Source organism: Bubalus kerabau, chromosome 1, assembly GCF_029407905.1.
Source record: "Bubalus kerabau isolate K-KA32 ecotype Philippines breed swamp buffalo chromosome 1, PCC_UOA_SB_1v2, whole genome shotgun sequence".
In the NCBI taxonomy this organism is placed as follows: domain Eukaryota; kingdom Metazoa; phylum Chordata; class Mammalia; order Artiodactyla; family Bovidae; genus Bubalus; species Bubalus kerabau.
In genome coordinates, this window is record NC_073624.1 from 2,999,028 (window position 1) to 3,018,700 (window position 19,673).

General features: G+C 55.9%; 1 protein-coding gene across 3 annotated transcripts in view; it reads right to left on the reverse strand.

Moving 5' to 3' along the window:
• Positions 1–19,673, reverse strand: part of TBC1D22A (TBC1 domain family member 22A) — a 259,570-nt gene that overhangs the window by 152,530 nt on the left and 87,367 nt on the right. For all 3 annotated transcript variants that reach the window (XM_055561649.1, XM_055561589.1, XM_055561514.1), the window contains 3 exons: positions 18,678–18,748; positions 7,171–7,299; positions 3,802–3,864 (listed from right to left, as the gene is read on the reverse strand). In XM_055561649.1, the coding sequence (XP_055417624.1) occupies positions 3,802–3,864; positions 7,171–7,299; positions 18,678–18,748 (263 nt within the window). The remainder of the gene's footprint in view (positions 1–3,801; positions 3,865–7,170; positions 7,300–18,677; positions 18,749–19,673) is intronic.

Sequence of the window (19,673 nt, forward strand, 5' to 3'; positions counted from 1 at the left end):
AAATTAAACAGATTGGCAATCCCACGTATGACAAGGACGTGGAGGAACTGGGCCTCTCACATATGGTGAACCGGCACGGCCACCTGGGGAAAGGGTTTGGCAGCATCTCATAAAGCGTACAAACATACGCGTACCATGCCGCCCCGCGCCTCACGCCTGGACGTCTTCCTAGATTTACACATGACGGCTTAGGGCGAATGTATGTCGTAACGGGCCCAGCCAGCACCAGCACGGATCAGCTGCAGTGCGTCCAATGCCGCAAACCAGAACCTGACTCTCCCTGCTTCTCCCTGAGACCAGCGCTTCTAGACTTTTCCTAAAGCCCCTTGCTTCCATCACTTGGTTCCCCCACAGGCAGTTCCCCCCCAGCCGGGCCCTGGACAGGTGTGCAGCTCCAGGAGGAACATGTGGGAGCTGAGGGAGGGGCCGAGTGGCCCAATGCCAGGGCCCAGGGGCTTCCACGGGGATTGAGGTCCCAGCTTGTCACACCTGACACCAGCCGACACCGGCGGGCGGGGACTGGATCCCGCCTCTGAAACTGGGAGCCCACAAGCTCAGCTCTACGCAGAGTGTCTCAAGTGGCAGGAAAAACATAACGGTAAAGATAAACTAAAGGTGGCATGGCAGACTCCATTTTCCATTTTAAAAAATACCTTAAAACAAGGTTATAATATGTGATCTCTCATTTTCCAGATGCAATAAGCACAGTTATTGAAAAGGACAATCAAAGAGAAGTACCTCAAAATGACTACTTCGTGGGAAACTAATTTTCTTCTTTTGTGTTTTGTAATCTAAAAACACGTTGGCTTTAATAATCGTGTTTTTTTTTTTTTAACAAACTTACTGCACAGCAAGAGATATCAAAATTTAGAACTGCCTTTACTAGAGCAATCAAGACGAAAAACAAATATTTAAAACAATAAGAAAATTCAGTTTTAAAGAGATGGCATTCATAATAGCAACAAGCAATATGAGGAAGAGGAAATCGCATAGGACAGACACGGGCCTTTATGCAGCGATTTCTAGAGCTCCATTGAAAGGCTTTAAAGAATGGTCTAAGAAAATGGGGAATTAGCATGCTTGTGAAGACGAAGACTAAATTTCATAGACATGTCAGTTCTCCCGAATTGATCTGTAGATTCTGTGCAATTCTGATCACAAATCAAACAGACCTTAGGAATAAACAAGAGCGGAATCTAAAAAACGCAACACAGTAGTGAACGCGACAGAAAGAAGCAGACTCACAGACACAGAGGACTACCGGGGCCACCAGCGGGGAGAGCGGGGGCGGGCGGGCTCACAGGCACAGATGGGAGGTGTAAGCAAGCTGTCAGCATCTACTGACCAGCACAGCGAACGCAGGCGATGCTTTATAACAACTGTAAGTGGAGTGTAAGCTAAAAACTGTGAGCCCCTGTAGCGTATACCCGCAATACACATCCTCTACGTCAACTGTACTTCACTTTGAAAAGAGAAAGACAACCCTGGCCATCTGATTCTGGGACTTCCATGGGCTCCCCACTCACAGGGAGGAGGAAAGCCTTAAGATGACCTGATCGGTTTTGAAAGTGGAGGGGGTGGTCAGGTATACTCCCCATCAGATACTGAGACTTCTGGTGAAGCTGAATGAACCAGGCACGCGTGATCTGCAGGAAAGGTAAGCTGAGCACTGGGGCAGAACAGAGGCCACGCGCATCTGTGCGTGTCACTCGCTTCAGTCGTGACAGACTCTGTGACGCTATGGACCCGCCAGGCTCCTCTGTCCCTGGGATTCTCTGGGCAAGAATACTGCAGTGGGCTGCTGTGCCCACCTCCAGGGGATCTTCCCGACCCAGAGATGGAATATGCATCTCCAGAGTCTCCTACATTGCAGGCGGATTCTTTACCACTGAGCCACCAGGGAAGCCAACACAGAGATCAGATCTCCGCAAATGTGAAAAAGACGTGAACAGAAGGGAGCCTGCAAACGTGGGCAGAAAAGCCAGACCAGTCACCATGGGAGGAAGTGACAGTGGACTCCCACCTCAGAGCACACACGGCCACTGGACACCGGTGAACTAAGACAGGTGTGAACCGTAACACTTCAGAACCTTGAAGGGAAAATGAGGGAGGAAGCACAGCCTCGGGGTGTCTCCTCAGGAAGCTGCCCTAACTGAAGAGACGGGAGCCATGGCAGCGGAAGACTTCAGACCACGAGAGCCACCAAGAAGAAAGTGTCAGATACAAGCCACAGAGTGGGAGGAGGGATCTGCCCCCACCAATGGCAAAGAGTCAGAATCCCCAGTATATAAAGATCAACAAGCAACAAACAATTAGACCAACCACCCACAAGAAGTCAGGCAAAGACAGAAACAGGCATTCCCCAGAAGGGGACACAGAAGCACACAAATGCAGGAAGACGCGCTCACTCCACGGGTGATCAGAGACACGGAAGTGAGCACTGACACCAGAGAGACAGACCGTGAGAGCCTGGCAGCACCCAGAGCCAGCAGGGGTGTGAGCACCAGATGGCTGGTCCTCTGCCGGAGACAGCTGAAGCGGGCAACCCTCAGGAGACCATCCCAACATCATCCTGCAAGTTCAACAGGCTGACACCCAACCTTGCAACACCTTGCTGTTGTTAAGTTGCTAAGTCGTGTCCGACTCCTTGTGACCCCATGAACTGCAGCCCACCAGGCTCCCCTGTCCTTTATCATGCCCCGGAGTTCGTTCAAACTCATATCCGTTGAGTCATCACCTTCAGATCAGATGAGATCAGATCAGTCGCTCAGTCCTGTCCGACTCTTTGCGACCCCATGAATTGCAGCACGCCAGGCCTCCCTGTCTATCACCAACTCCCGGAATTCACTGAGACTTACATCCATCGAGTCAGTGATGCCATCCAGCCATCTCATCCTCTGTTGTCCCCTTCTCCTCTTGCCCCCAATCCCTCCCAGCATCAGAGTCTTTTCCAGTGAGTCAACTCTTCACATGAGGTGGCCAAAGTACTGGAGTTTCAGCTTTGGCATCATTCCTTCCAAAGAAATCCCAGGGCTGATCTCCTTCAGAATGGACTGGTTGGATCTCCTTGCAGTCCAAGGGACTCTTCAAGAGTCTTCTCCAACACCACAGTTCAAAAGCATCAATTCTTCAGCGCTCAGCCACTTTTTCATAAATGATACTGAGAAATCCCTGCCAGTGGGCACCTGCGGAACTGTAGGTGAAAGGTCCAGGCAACACTGGTCCAACAGCAAAACCTGGAAACCACCCAAATGTCCCCCAACAGGGAAAAGGCAAGAGAAAGTGTGGAATATCTGAGTAGCAACTGGACACACAGATTGGCTGAACCCGAGAAAATAACGTAGGTGAAGAAAGTCAGGCTGCAGAGACCCGACCACTCAGACAGAGCAATGATCCGGCTCCAGACCACAGCTCCCTGGGTGTCACGTGACATGTATCAAAGGCGTGAGGAAAGGGAGGGAGACACAGGTCAGGAGAGCGGGCATCTCCTGGGGAGGGGCCGGGAGGCGGCTGAGAGTGGCAGGCAGCCTCCACATGACCGGCCATACTCGGGTGGGTCACACTCGGGTGGGGCTCTCAGTCCTACGCTGGGTGGGGGGCCCACGTGTGTAAATCACAGATACACATGCGCTCCACCCGTGTTCCTCTGTACACACCGGTGTTTGCGCAATAAAAAAGGACAGTGAGCATTTGTGTCGGCAACGCTGCCCCAGGGGCCACCGTGGCCCCCGCCGTGGGTAAAGCCGCTGGGACGGCGGGCGTGGGGCTCCCTCCGCAGGACGCCCGGATCCCGGCTCTTACCTCTGTCACTTTGGGCTGAAGTATCAACGCTTCGGGACTCATTCGAGGGATGTCTATGTGGATCTGGAGACAGAGGAGAAAGACACACAGATGTTGAAAGCTGATAGACGTCGCAGCAGGCATGATGATTGAAACAGAGACACTGAGAAACGGCAGCGGGTTTGCCGGGGTCTTGCCTGCTCTCTCCGGGCCAGGCATTCTCCTGTGGTGGGGGCAGGCTCCATCCGCCGGGCCCCCCGCCCCGTCCCGGCACGACAGCCTTGCTCCACGCTTCCCACCCGGTAACGGCAGCTGGCCAACTAGAAACAGAGAGGGCCCTCAGCTATTTAGTAACAGGATCCATAGCAATTAGTAAGCATTGATTTCCAGCCTCTGACACGGGGAGCAATTTGAGTACATCAATAGCATACAAGTTTTTGGCCGTGACAGCTTCTTCTTGGAACCTGGGACACATTTTTCTGTGCTGTACACAGTCCTTGGGGGAGTCCAGGGCACTGTTCAGAGGCAGCATTTCAAAAGCCCTGGGAGGAACAGCGGGCCCCACCCAACCACCGTCTGACAGGAGGGTTGTCACAGATGCACCCACCACGCAGCGGCACCTCCGGCTCCAGTAAGCCTGCTCAGGGCTTGAGCCAGCATCCGGCCAGCCCCCAGCACCCCGTGTGAACACCCCACTGCAGCCAACGCTACCACCATCCCCATTCACCCAGGCACACGGCCACACGGGCCAAGAGAAGGCGGCATGTCGTGATGCCGTGGGGAGGGGGCTGCAATGCAGGTCCACCCCCATCCTTGCCCATGACCACGAGGGTCCTGAGACCCACAGGGCCTGGGTCTCCTCACCGCCTCACCAGCACCATGGCCGTGGCCACCCCAGCGGGCTCTGCATCCTTGCCCATCAGAGCCCCACCCTACCACTCAGAGCTGCCGGAGGATGCACGGCCCCGGAGCTGCATGGCTCTGACTTGGGGGAGCTGCTCCCACTCACGGGGCCCGCCCTGAACTCTCCCCTCGGGTGAGAACCCGGGAATGCGCTGCCCATCGGTGGTCCCAAGGGAGGCAGTGAGACTGCTCAGGGAGAGAACTGGGCTGGGGTCAGGGGCCAGCAGACTAGTGAGTTCAGGGAGCATGGACTACGAGGCGGTGGGAGAGAGAGAGAGAGAAGGGAAGTTGGAGAGGAGACGGCATCAGAGGAAGACAAGAAACGACCTGACTCAGACCCGCTGAGCAACACAGGGAGGGATCTAAACGCCAAGACACGCAGGCATCCCCGGTTTGGGAAGGAGACCCTGAGGACAAGGACTACAGTCTGCTGGGGCCGGAGCCCTGCAGCTGGCCACGGGCAGGAGACCAAAACCCTCCAGACCTCACCCTGTGACCAGGGTGTCCTCCAGGGCCACCTCAGAGCACTGACCCCACGCCATCAGAGCCACGGGGGCACGCCAGGGGCCAGAGGAGCTGCCCGCCACGTGCTGGCTGGGGGGCAGGACAGTGCACCCCAGCCCCAGCTCGGAACACCCCACCCCCACACACAGGACTGGGCCGGCTGGGGCAGCCACGACGTCCACAGAACCCGCAGGGTGGGGAGGACATGCCGGGTGAGCTGGGACCGACCCTTTGTGCTTTGGACGTGACAGCTTCACCCACAGAAACCTAGAGAACAGAGGGCGAGAGGGGCGGGAAGCAGATGGGGTCCTGGCCGCCCGGGGCTGTGCGGGGGCCAGGCCACACCCCTCGGGCAGATGGGCGGCCGAGGTCAGTTCATGGGTCAATCCCCGAGAGTGGGCAGCAGGGAGAGGAGACCAGGGTGCCCAAGCCCCAGCCCCAGGCCAGCTCCATCATGACCTAACAGAGCGCCTGAAACGGCCCTGCAGGACAGCCCAGGGTTCACCTCCAAGAGGCAGGTGCACTCGGCCCAGGGCAGGCAGGCCCAGCAGCTAAGCCTGTGCTCGGTCATACTGACAGAACACGGAAACATTCGGGGACTCACAGTAACAGGCGAGCTTTTTATTACTATCACAGTGACTACTGAGTAAAGACGCATGCGACCCGTCTTTAATTAACTTTCCCGTGAGAAACTCATAACAGAACGCAGCCCGGTAAATCCCACAGATGGATGCCCGTGTCGTCCTGCGGACGAAAAACACAGGCAGAACAGTAAAGAATGTGCCCACTCACGAGAACCCGCAAAGGGGAAGACAGGCAGGTGAGCGGCACTGCCCTGAGCCGATCCACACGCCCGCTGCCTCAGAACTCGGTTTCCCGGAGTGACAGGTGGCAGCCCTGGGGCCAGAGGACGAGTCCCAGTGGGGGCGACAGGGGCCAGAGGCCGAGAAGAGCCCACCCCGGAGGGTGAGAAGGGGTCCCTGCCCCCCTCCCTACCCCCAGCATGAGTCACTCTTCCTCCAGGGCTGCCAGGGTTCCCCTGTGGGGAAGGTGCTGTCCAAGAACCTACCTAACTTAAAGGACCGTGATGGTCCAGCAGGTGGAAGGCCTGTCTCCGGACCTCTTGGAGGCACTGCGCCTGACAAGCAGACCTGGGTGTCCGTGTCTGAGCGGAAAATTCAGCGACGCTCCTGCACCCAGAGGCCGGGTGTGTCAGGGGTAACACTCCCGCTGACACGCCTCGGGAAAGTCAGACTCTCACCTCAGAACGCGGGGCAGGGCTGCCAAGTCCTAACCACCTTCCTGCTCAATGGCGGCACAGACCGTTCTGAGTTCTCACATGGTACAAAGACAAGGAGAATTAGGGAGGCCTCCAGTGATTCCAACAGCAAATTCTGGATGCACGGTGAACCGTAAATCAATTTTAAGTATTTTTCCCATTATGTACACCGTCTGTCAACTGACTATTCAAGAGGCCATAATTATACCCATTCTGTATTAAACTAAATAGCCAAATGATAAGCTGGCTACACCTCCGCTATGGACTGAAGTGCATCCCTCCAGAGCCGAGCTGAGCAGCACGGCTCTCCTCAACGTAAACCACGCCCCCGATGGCAGCAGAGGACAGCGCCCGGGGCCCAGGGGACTCACTCCTCTGACCTGACCCAGAGGGATGTCTACTTCTGACCTCCAGGTCAGACGGCCCCTGAGTGACAAGACACCCTCCACCCAGGGCTCTGGGCTCTCTGTTGTGTGGCTCCAATGAAAGTACCTTCCCACCCCTGTAGGAGGAACTGGAGATGCCCAAGGTGCTACTATTAGGGGAAATTCACCATTATCAGGTTTCACATTTATTTATTTGCTAGGAAATAAAGATCTGTGACCCAATCAGGGGCCTTCCAGGTAAAGCACTTCCACCAACAAGAGAGACGTCACCAAGTGAAAGAATTCTGAGTAACAAGAAGAAAGAAGACGTGCTCCCACCTGTCTATAGGTGTCCTGGTGAACCTCATCATTCCTGGAATCGTAATAGTGATCAATAAAAGCAAAATATTCTTTCTGTTTTCTTTGGAGAGTGGCTGGTCTTCGGTCTACATTGGCAGGAAGGTAACCCTGTGTGAGAAAAAAACACGAAAAGAATATACACTTAATAGTAACTCGTGGAATGAGTAAGTATGTATGGTTAATGGTAACTCATGGATGGCAGCACCAACTGAATGGACATGAATTTGTGCAAACTCGGGAAGAGAGTGGAAGACAGGGGAGCCTGGCGTGCTGCAGTCCATGGGGTCACAAAGAGTCGGACACGACTTAGCAACTGAGCAGCAACGATTCATGGAATCTCTATAAGTCTTTAATCAAAAGGCTCACATCTTTTCTTTAAAATTTCGTTCTGTTTTTTCTGACCACACTGCACAGCATTTGGGATCTTATTGATAGTTTCCCGATCAGGGATGAAACCTGTGCCCCCTGCATTGGAAGCACAGAGTCTTAGCGACTGGACCAGGGAATTCCCAAAAGGCTCACATCTTGAAATGAGCTTGGTGCTCTGAAATGTGGTACAGAGCGGAGGACAAACGAGTCTCAAGAAGAGGGACAGAAAAGAAAGGCAGCGAGCTGAGCCCTCGGGAGCCGCAGCCCCGCCCATCCCCCCCAGGGGTCCGGGCTCGGCCCTGCAGCCTCCCCGGGGGTGAAGGACCTTCACCCGCGGCCGCACAGAGGGGCGGGCGCCCGGCAGTGGGCTGGCGTCCACCAAGCTCCCACAGCAGGACCAAGAGCCGAAACCCCGTCTGGACATGCCTCGTACAGCACGGAGAGGTCAGGCGTCTGCAGGCCCTACAGCGGTACATGTGTGTGCTTACACACGTGTTCATGACACACACACAGGCACACACAGACACGTGTGTGTGCCTGTGCCTGTGCGTGCACACATGTGCGTTTTCCCCTCTCTCCAGACTCCTGGATCTTGGCAGCTGCAGTCCCGGTCCAGACTCAGCGAGGGTCAGGCAGCGAAGGGCGGCCACGAAGAGCCCAGACAGCTGCCTCCCGCCCTCCACGCCCCAGTCAGCACTACTGCCCATCACGCCCACAGCAGAAGGCCCTGCTCCACGTCAGCGGCTCCGTGACAGGGGGCGAGGTGCACAGCTGTGTGACGGCTGCCGTGAAGGTCAGAGCACCGTCACCCCGAGTCCGTCCCGGTGCCCCCCGGCCAGGAGGAGCAGGCAGTCCCTCCCTCTGCCCCTGCATCTCAGCTGCCACCCAGAACCGCACGGAAATGGCATCATGGGGGCTGGAGCCCGGGAGCAAGGCTGCCCTCGCCCAGGTGCGCTCACTCTGTCCAACTTACAACACAGTGCCCGCCTCTGCACAGTGGCGTGACTCAGCTGTGCGCGTGCACACACACACACACACGTTCTTTCTTTATATTCGTTCCCATTACGGTTTATCCCAGGAGATGGGACACAGTTCCCCATGTGCCACAGCAGGACTCTGTCGTTTATCCACTCTAAATGAAGTAGTCGCATCTACCAACCCCGAACTCCCAGTCCTCCCCCCACCCGTCCCCCCGGCAGCCACGAGTCTGACCTCCCTGTCTGTGGGCCTGTTTCTGTCTTGTGGATGAGTTCATTGTGTCATATTTCAGACTTCAGCAGGTGAACGGATAAAGATGTCGTGTGTGTGTGTGTGTGTGTGTGTGTGTGTGATGGAGCATTACTCGGCCATAAAAAGGAATGGAGGAATGCCTCTTGCGCAACACGGGTGCAACTCGAGATTATCATGCTGAACATGAAGCCAGAAGAAGAGAGACCAACGCCGCGTGACAGACCGCCGTCTCCGGAGACTCTCTGAAACCAGCAGTGACCACCCGCCACCCTTTCTCCCTGAGCGGAGTTTCCAGGCTGTGGTTAAACCAGTTTGTGAAGCCACTCACTCTCTGCTGATCATCTGAGTTGTTTCTAGTTTGGGGTTATTTTAAATAACGACTGTTATAAATATTCTTGTACCAGGCTTTTACGATATACACTTGATTTCTCCTGGGTAACTGGGTCATAAAGTAGGTGTATGCTTAATTTTCTCAGAAACTGCCGGATCTTTTCCCAGAAGGATGATACGGTTTTCCACACTAACTAACAAGGTCTGAGAACCTTCGAGTGTTGTCCATCTCTAAACATCAGTCCTTGTCAAGGGCTTTTACTTCGTTTCCCAAATGATTCACAATGCTGAACGTCTTTTCACACATCCCTCCAACACTGTCTCTCTTCTTTGATGAAGCATCTGTTCAAATCCTTTGCCCGTTTTTTTTTTTAACCAGTTGCTTGTTTGCTTACCGAGTTTTATGAGTGCTGGATACATTCAAGATGCAAGTCTTTCTGTCAAATATATGCACTCTGATTATATTTTCCTAGCCTGTGGCTTGCCTTTTTAATGTCTCAAACAATAGCAGTTTTAAATGTTCATGAAGTCCAAAGGGCAAAGTTTTCCTTTTATATTTAGCGGTTCTTGTGTCCTGCATAAGAAGGATTTTCTCCTTGCTTTTTCCCTGGACGTTCTAAAGCTCATCCCCGCGCGTCCCTCCTCACCCCTCGGGCATCCCTTGACTGGCCACTGCCTCAGGAGGGTGGGCCTGGCCAAGCGGGGCCCGTTCACACAGCCCCCAGCAGCGCCCGGCAGGCGCCGAAACTTTCAGGGAGTCAATCCACCTGAAAGTGGACAAACGAACAAACACAGGGGTGCTGTCCGCCTTTTAGAGCATTTCCAGTCCACAGTGGGCGTCTCCGTGGTTGCTGTTAAACACCTGTGCATCCTTTGTCAAACTGCGCCCTGAAGAGCCTGGGTGCCACACCTGAGGCTCCTCCTTCAGGGTGAGCAATCCCCTTCCTTCGGGACAAGTCTTGATGGGCTGATATGCCCCACCATCCCACCAGCTCCAGTGACTGACAGGCTCGGGGGAAAAGGGGGAACCAGAAGCAGGCACAAAAGCCAGGTACAGGGCGCTCTCTGCTGCTGCTGGTGAATCAAAAAGAATGTGCAGAGTCTGGAGCTATGGCAGCCATCCTGTGACCCTGAGGGAGAACCACGAGCCGCAGATCCAGCCTCAAGAGCCGACGCGAGGGCGGCTGTGCTCGGCCTCGAGGATGGAGCAGCCTAAGTGCAGCCGCGCCTTCTCAGCTGTGTGAGCACGCGCACCCCCTTTACCCGCCTCGGGCATCAGTGAGCATCTGCTCTGTATTATAAACTACACACTCGTGCACATTTAACACGTTTGGATCACATCATTTAAGCTTTTTAATAAACATGTATTGAAATATACCATGTGTGTGGTATATATACCACGTTGCCCAAATATGTGTGTGAATGATCACAAAATGAACACATCTCAGGGCAGGCTGGGGCCTCCCAGCCACTGACCCTTGCTCCTGACCTGCCGTTGGAGGTTCCCCCTGACGCCTCACACCTGCCAGGTTTTGCCTATCAGGTTTCTGATCTTTACACTCATGGAATCTGTTTCTTTTCTCTTTTGCCTCATTGCTTAAACTCAGTATTACATTTGAAAAATTCATTTGCTCTGTAACACAAAACAGCAGTTAATTTTCACTGTTGCATAACACCTCCATCGCAAAATCCATTCTGTTGACAGACATTTGGGTAGTGACCAGGTTTCTGCGTTAAACGTTCTCATGCCTCCCTTTTACAGCACACGACATCCATTTTGTTAAGTATACACCTGGGAGCAAAGGTGGGCGTACCTTTGACAGATTTTGCTGAAGAATTTCCCAAGTGACTACATTCCCGGGGGACGTGCATGAGAGCACCCGCTGGCCTCCCTTCTTCCCAACGCCGGGCACCACCACCTTTTCCTTGCAGCCGTGCTGACGGGCTCGCAGAGGTATCCATCAGCTCGCGGGCCTCAGGGCCTCTCCAGGGGCCGGCGGGAGGCTGTGCGCATCCTCACCCGTGAGCAGCTCGCCCCTCCTGTTCGGTGGTCCGCCCCCTCCTGCTTCGCAGGCGCCTTCTGCGCCATCTGCACGGCAGGCCTGCAGAAACATCGCCTCCTCCTACCTGTGGCTTCTCGCCCATTAATGACGTCTTTTGATGAACAGAAGCTCCTAACCTGAACGAAGCCCGATTTACTTTTAATGACTAGTCCTTTCCATGGCCTTTTTAAGGAAACTTCCTTTCCAACATTCTGTGCTTATGTGAGTGAAGTGAGTGAGTGAAGTCGCTCAGTCGTGTCCGACTCTTTGCGACCCCGTGGACTGTAGCCCACCAGGCTCCTCCGTCCATGGGATTCTCCAAGCAAGAATACTGGAGTGGGTTGCCATTTCCTTCTCCAGGGGATCTTCCCGACCCAGGAATCAAACCCAGGTCTCCCGCATTGCAGGCAAACGCTTTAACCTCTGAGCCACCTTATGTACCTGGACATAAAATTGTGAACCTGGACTCCCACTGACATAACATTTTGTTCTCCTGCGGGGCTCAGCAAACGCCAGCCCACCACCCATTTCTGTAACCAGGACACCAGGGGCACGAGGCCACACCTGTTTGCCCATGTGTGTGGCTGTTTGCACATGACGAAGGCAGAGCTGAGGAGTCAGAAAGTGACCGTGCGACCCGCTGAAATGCATGCTCAGATACTCGCTAACCAGCCCTTTACAGAAAAAGCTGAAGAACCCCTGCTCTGCGAGCACTGGTCCCCAAGGCCACATGGCCTTCCACCACATGAAAGTCTTTATTACATATTTCTGTTTAACCTTTCCTGGATTTCTGAATGTTCTGAGTATTTTCAACTGTCCAGTTCTCTAAAATACGTGGTGCTGAGCAATGTCTGATTTTTCCTGGAGTAAAATGTCTATAAGCGCGCTGTCAGCTCACTGGGACTCGAGATATATTTAAGGCTCTTGATGCTTTTTTTCCAAGTGAACCTGCCAGGAGGTGTAGCAATTTACACCCCAGCAGGCTTGTCAGAGGTGTCGCCCGCCCTCCACCTTCTCTAGCATCGAGGAGGAGCCCCCCGAAGAACAGCCGCCCTAAAATGCCTTCAATTAATTACAACCCATCAGAAAGGGGCCCTGCTGTTCCCAGCACAGCGGCGGGTCCAGCTGACAGATCCCTGCGAGTCAGCAGCGAGCGGCCCCATTACCGAGGGAAGGAGTGGCCGCTGGTCCCACCCGCCTCCATTTTCTGGTCAAATGAGGCTCCTGTATCCCAAAGAGCAGACCGCTCCGCACACTTACACCAGCAACAAAAACCACCACCAGCCTCCAATGTGGACCAAAGAGGCCTCCAGCGCCTTCACACCAGCCGGTAAAGCGCCCACCTGAGCAGCTCAGACCCTGCCCCCTTCGGCCAGCATTACCGAAACCACCCAGAGCCCTCCTCCCACCCAGACCCCAGCCCGCCCCGCCGAGGGCGTGAAGTTACAGGGGAGGGTGGCCAGTCACAGCTTCAGAGAATCCATCTGGGAGCCCAGGCATCCACCAGGCCCAGGTGGGCCTCGACAGCCACGTCAAGCCCCGTCACCTCCTGGACAGAGACCAGGGGCTGGGTTTTCTTCTTTTCCTTTGTCCTGAAACTGCCACAGTCCCGGGTAAGGAAAGGGAGGGACAGCTCCCCGCTGGGGGTTCTGCTGCACTCAGGCCTGGCTGAGGGCAGAAGGCAAAGCCGGCCCACCTGAGCCCCACCCCTCCGACCACCCCCACCCCCACCGGAGCTGCTGGGGGCCCAGGCACTGCCTTGCCCCCCCCCAACCCCGCCCCGCCAGACAGGCCTCCCCCCTGGAAACGCCCAACCAGACCACCAGGCAACGCCTGCTCCCGCCCAGCCTGGCCCTTCCCACCTCTCAGCCCGGGAAGCTCTCCCTTCCCCCGCCTGGCAAGACTCAAGGCCCCTCTGAGCTCAGGGCTCCCTCCGCCCTGGGTCCCATCCCGTGCATCATGGGCCAGCAGACTACCACTCACAGGCCACATCCAGCCTGCAGGGAACCTTTTCAGGAACACAGCCACGCACCCTCACCATAGGAGAAATCTCCCAGCAACACGGGCACAGCCAGGCAGCTGCAGTGCCCACGAGAGGCGGTGCCGCCCCATGAAGCCACCGCCTTCGCCTCTGCCAGGCCGGCTCCCAGCCTCTGGGGTCTGGGCTCCAGGAGCGGGCGCCGCGGCCATTCCACAGGAGCGCCTGCCCAGCGCCCACCCTCCTCCCGGGCCCGGGGCCGAGGGACACGTCCAGGCGCTGCGTCCTCCTCCTCCTCAGAGAAGCAGCTCCTCAGTGGGGCTGCCTGCTGGAGTCCGCGCCGCCCTCTCCAAGGAGCCCGTGAACTGGGTGGGACCGAGACCCTGCAAGGCCCATCCCTCCCTCCGCAAGTTCTGGCTCCAAGGTCGCCGCCCCCGCCACCAGCCCGGCCCTGGGGGCCCCTCCTACTTCGCTCCCGTTTTGTTCTGTAACATCAGCCCTTCTAAGATGCTGTGAGCTTTAGTCACTGCATTTACCGCTATCTCCTCTCACTGGCATGCCAGCTCCGCACGCAGGAATCCTCACCCCTCTGTTCATAGACATCCCTGGGGCTCAGGGTACCTTTTGGCACAGCAGATACTCCACAGATACTTGGTGGATGAAGGCATGAGGTCAACAGATCTGGGATGACACTGTCACACCCCAAGAAGGGTCCCCACCCAGGAGGCTAGGAGGTTGTGTCTGAACTAATTCATGAGAAGTAGGGGGCTCAGTGGTAAAGAATATATCTGCCAATGCAGGAGACGTAAGTATGATCCCTTGGGAAGATCCCCTGGAAGAGGACACGGCAACCCACCCCAGTGTTCTTGCCTGGAGAATCCCACAGACAGAGGAGCCAGCGGGCTACAGCCCATGGGGTTGCAGAGTCGGACACGACTGTGCGACTGAACACCAGCAACAGGGATGGACTGGAGCCCTCCTCTGGGCTGGGTCTGGAGATGGAGGAGTGGATGGAGGTGGAGAGACAGAGGACAGACGCCCTCGCACAGGTGACAGCCGCGGGGAGCCCTGGGCAAGCTCGAGACGGCCTGGCACGGGAGGAGCATGGACACGCGTGCAGCGGCCAGGTCAGGGCACTGGGGCCGCCAGGGGGGCGCCGGCTGCGGCCGGAGGGGACAGCCTGACACAGACCACCTGTGGTGCCACCCGTGGATTCTAACTGAACGGGAACGAGGACCCAGAAAGTCTCGCCACCCTCAAATGTTAACTAAAGAACCGAGACAGAACTTCTGAAAGGCAAGGGCATCGAAGCAGGGATGCGGGCAATGAGCAAGCCCACATAGCCTCCTGACGCTCCCTTTCCTGAAGGAAAACACACACATGCAAGTTGAGGCCTCCAGATAATTAAGCAAGACTGGAAATTATGCAAATGAAATATATTCAAGTATGCAATGAATTTTAAATGACAGAACTACAGAAAACTTAATTGCTGTATTAGCATGCTATAAAAACACTAATCATAAATGTAAAACAATGCATGCATATACTTATATCAGAATTGTCCCGCTGACACAAACATCAAGTCGCTCCCTCCCGCTGGGTTCACGTGCAAACTCACCTCGATGAACGGAAAGAAGGAAAGACGGCGTAAGAGCCTCACTCGTCGTTTCCAACCACCCTACCGACTGCCACAGATGGCAAGTGCTTAGTTTTTGTTGGATATTTCTGAAATGCTTTTTTAAAAGAGCCAAAAATGTAATTTTCTAGAGCATTAATTTTTTAAATTTTTGTTTCATGTTGGAGTATAGTTAATTAACAACATTGAGTTAGTTTCCGGTTTTACAGCAAAGTGTTTCAGTTACACATATACAATCCCCCGTTCTTGTTGCAAGCTCTTTTCCCCTTTTGGTTATTACAGAATATTGAGCAGGGTTCCCTGTGCCATGCAGCAGGTCTCTGTTGGCTATCTATCTGAAGGAAAGCAGTGTCTACAGCATTGGTTTTTAAGTTTCTGCACCACTTGCATGGAATTTCAGCGTTAGATGGCGTCAGAAGCGGTTTACCGGTGAGCTCTGGGGTACGGGTTAGTTCTCCTGAGTGACCAGAGCCCGGCTTCCCATCTTTCTTCATTAAAGCGGCATCTCCTACTCATCCGTTAAGAAAGTGCTCGTCCACACGCCACCAGGACAGTGTTAACGGCAGACCCTGAAACATCAGGCAAGCCAGCGGTCTCCCTAAACGGGGCAGAGCATAAACTCTTACCGACAGCCGCCCCTCAGCTGCAGGTGAGTCAGGCCCAGCCGCGCCTCCGCCCAGGGGTGCTGCCCTCGACGCCTCATCTCCCAGCAAGCTCGGGGGTGCCCTGCCTTGTCCCTCAGGGGGCCGGAGTGTCCTAGAGCAGCGCCCCCCACCCTGGACCCGCAAGAGCACCCCTGGGGAATCCAGATGGCAGCAATTCCCAAGCCACCCAGGTAACACAAGTGTGGACCCAGAATGGAAAGCCGCAGGTGGAGAGGAGGACCGAAGCCCACACACCCCTGCCACGCCCGCCCCCGCCCTCGCCCCCCAGCCTGGCCCAGGTGCTCGGTGGAACCCGGAGTCTGTACACACCCTGGGACCGCAGTCCACCCCGGGATCTGTTCCATGGGCCCACGCGTCAGCATTCGCAAGAACTCCCCAGGAGACAGGAGCGTGAGGCCCTCAGAGAATGACTAAGAGCTAGTCCTGACTGGGTGACCGCTGCTCCACCCCTGGCCCAGCCCCAGGAGCCCCCGGGTGCTTCCTCCAGGACACCCGTGGGCCTGACACTTGTAAAGGGCCCAGCCCAGGACAGATGCTCAAGAAACACCTGCTGAATCCGGGCCGAGTGGTTAACGGGGTTCACTGTGCTCTCCGAGTCTCCCATCAGAGGACACGCCCCAAGGCTGACATCTCCCATCAGAGGACACGCCTCGAGGCTGACCGCGCCGCGGGCACCCAGGACGGGCACAGAGGCTCACGAGCTCCGGGTGTGGTTCACAGGACGGGAGAGGAAGGCCCCCACAGTCAAGACTTCCCCCTGCCTGCCCAAGCCCACGTCTGACCAGCACCCCTTAACTGCATGGGTTCCCTGCCCCGGACGCCCAGATCCCCTCCGCACTCCCTGAGGCCACAGCACGTGCAGGCGGGAGCCCTGCAGGCGGGGGTGACGCCCCTGCTGACCCGCACAGGCCTGAGTGGTCAGTGAGCACGGTCCCCAAGCACCCACACCGGCTTTCTCCTCGGTGGCCTGGGACCCTCCTCCCCTTCCATCCCGCCCATCCCAGCTCCTACCCCCTTCCAAGGGGCATGACCCGCTGCTGGCACAGGAATCTTACACTGCGCAGGACGGCACACAGCAAACACGAGAAACATTTGCAGAACAAGCAAAAAGGCAGAGGAGAGGCGCGGGGAGAGCGGCGCACTGGGAGGACAAGCGCTCTGTCTGCAGGGGGCCAGCTCCACCCCGGGGCCAGAGAGCAGAGAGGGCAGGGGCTCCCTCCTTCTCGGCGGGCCCCAGGAGCTACAGGGACGTGGTTGTTCCCCTTCCCTGCTTTCCCGGCCGCAGACAACATGCCCAAGACCCCGGAACTGCTCGGGCAACGCTGAGCGAACAAGGGGAGAAGGCAAGCTGCAGTCCCTCCCCCCGCCCGGGGCACCTGGCTTCACCCCACAGCCCCCTGCCCTCACTCAGGCCTTCAGGAGGTGGCCCAGCCCTGGGCACCTGGCCTCCCCGCACTCCCACCTCCCACCCCCTCCCCCTGCCAAGGGGTCAGCTGACCCACCGGTTCCTGGGGAGCCTCGGTGTTGGTTCTCTGCCTCCCCCGGGTCATGTGACCTCCCATGTCGCTCACCTGGGGAACCCCGACACGCCCTTAGAGATGGCCAGAAGCACCCCACCTTCTCCAAGAAGCTGTGGGATGCCCTCCCGCTGGTGGCCCACCTTCGGAGGGATGGGCTCGGCTCACTGTCCCCAACGCCTTTTTAACTCATCTGTCAACGCAAGTCAAAGACAGTGAGAACTGCCCTAGTCACCTCTGCCCTTTTCCTCCACCCCAGCCCGCCTCCGCTTTCACCCGGGGGGTGAAGACCCCAGACACATGCCCAAGACACTGTTGCCCTCCTCTCGCCCTCTGGGGCCACCTGCGGCCCATGCACGCCACGGTCTGTGGTCCCCCGATCACATCCCGCTGCACCCCTGACCAACCCAAGGCCCCCACTGTGGTGCCTGGAGTCCGGCTCCCCTCCGCCTCTGGACAAGGGCCCCTGTAACCAGCGGTGGTGACGTGAACGAACGTCAAGAAGGCCAGACTCTGTCACCTGCATCCCAGCGCCGCTGGTCACAGACCCTCCCCACCGTCCTGCCCTGCTTCAGACCAGCCGAGCCGAGCCGATCTCATGTCGCCCTCTGCCCCTCTGCCCACTGACCCCAGGCGGCTCTTCCCCCAAGGTAGTCACTGGGCAGTGAGTGAGGGTGTCTAACCATGACCTGCAGAGGCGGGGAGCTAAAGGGAAGAGGCCGGGACAACGTAATTCACAGAGGGCTTTCCACCAGGAGGAGCACACCCTTCACAAACGCAAAACCTCCACAGAGACCCAGAAAGGTGTTTTCATGCGAACTTCCTAAAATGCGACTGGAAAGCCTGTAGCCTCTCTTAGAGAATGTTGGGAAAACCAGATACAAACACTTAAAATAAAAAAACACCGAACAAAAACATTAGCAATTGCAGCGGGTCTAATTTTAATTGCAAGAGAATATTTGATCAATAAATATTCACTGTTCAGAGCTGCATCTGCATGTAGGATTATGAGGTACTAAGCTGCAAATTTATTAAAGCTCATTAGCAAGAAAGACTCTTTTAATACTGAAAGTCCAACCCAATTTAGGGTAAACTCTTAGGGGTCTCTATTGACTTAATTCCCAAAATAACAAGGAAGAAAAAACAAAGGAAACGGGAAGAAAGCTGTCTAGAAACGACTCCGAGATGTTCAGCAGGGCCAAGCTCACTTCTGACATTGGCTCAGGGCGAGAACCAGCTCCCACCTTCTCCCGAAGCCCCAGAATGTGCTGCTCCGCACTGGGTGTGAGGGAGCCACAGCCCAGCCTCCATCACACAAACACACACCAGTCTAACACCATCACCACTGATGCTTTTTAAAAGATCCTCAAACAGATTTCCCTGTTTGAATCCTCAGAGCTGAGAGAATCTTCTATGCTGGAACCGTTTTATAACACAGGTTTGGAAACACCAGAAAGACTTTAAAAATAATAAGATTAGAAAAAAAGAACACAGCAGTTATGATTTACCCTCGTTTTCTCCCAGTCTTGGCAAACCAAGCCTGACACTGAGCTAAGGGTGGGAACTGCCGTCACAGCCCCAGCCAAAGCCAGATCTGCGAGGTGGAGCTGGGACACGCGTGGGGCTCGAGGCCCGCCCGGGCCGGGAGAGCCTGTCCTCACGGGAGGACGGTGCCCGGGCAGGGGGTGCAGGGCGGGGACGCAGAGGGGGGCAACTTACTGAGAGCAGCTTCCACGTGATGGCACGGACGGGCTTGGGGATCCCGGACCAGCTCAGCTTCCTGAGCTCCTCTGTTAACACAAGAGAGACGGGAAGAGGGGGGTTATGGATGGCAGGCAAAGCTTACCCCCTCAGGTGACATCCTCCCCCAGTTCCTCAGGGGGCAAGGAGCCCCATAAATGAAACCATAATGAACCTAAATGAGAACAATTTCAGATAGTGATTGTTTTCAACACACCGGAGAAGTTACCACTCTATTCAAACCAAGCTAAACGTGACCTGTTTGCCTTTAGATCTTAGCACACGTTTGCTCTACACGGCCCGAGCGTCCCTGGAGCCACAGGGACAGGCGAGGGGCAGAGGACACGCTTCCCCCAGCCTCCTGCCTCCCCACGCACCCTCTCCCCTCCCTCTCTCCCCCCGCCCCCAGCTCACATCGTTCCTTCATCCCTTGTCACTCTCACCACTTACTCTTTAAGAAGACCTACACGAGGTGCGCTTCTCAGGACAGATTTTTTTTAATAGATTTATCTTTATAATTGAAGGATAGTTGCTTCACGACATTGTGATGGTCTCTGCCATACATCAACACGAGTCAGCCAGAGGTATACGTGTGTCCCCCGCCATCTTGAACCTCCCTCCCACCTCCCGCCCCATCTGACTCCTCAAGGTGGTTACAGAGCTCCGGTGTGAGTCCCGAGTCGCACGGCAAACCCCCACGGGTCACCTACTTTAACGAGGGAGTGTACACGCCGCCACGTCCCGCCTTCTATTCGTCCCACCCGCTCCTTCCTCCCCAGCCCAGGTCCTACGTCTGTTCTCTATGTCAGTAGGGGTTTTGAAAGACATCAGTTCGTGGAGATAAGCTTGTGTCTACACAGCACTGATTAAGGATGTGGCCACATCATACCCTGGGGACAATCAAGGGCCAACAGTGCAAGTCACAGCTGCCCTGACAAACACCTCAGGTTGGGGGGTGGTCACTGAGGGCGGGGC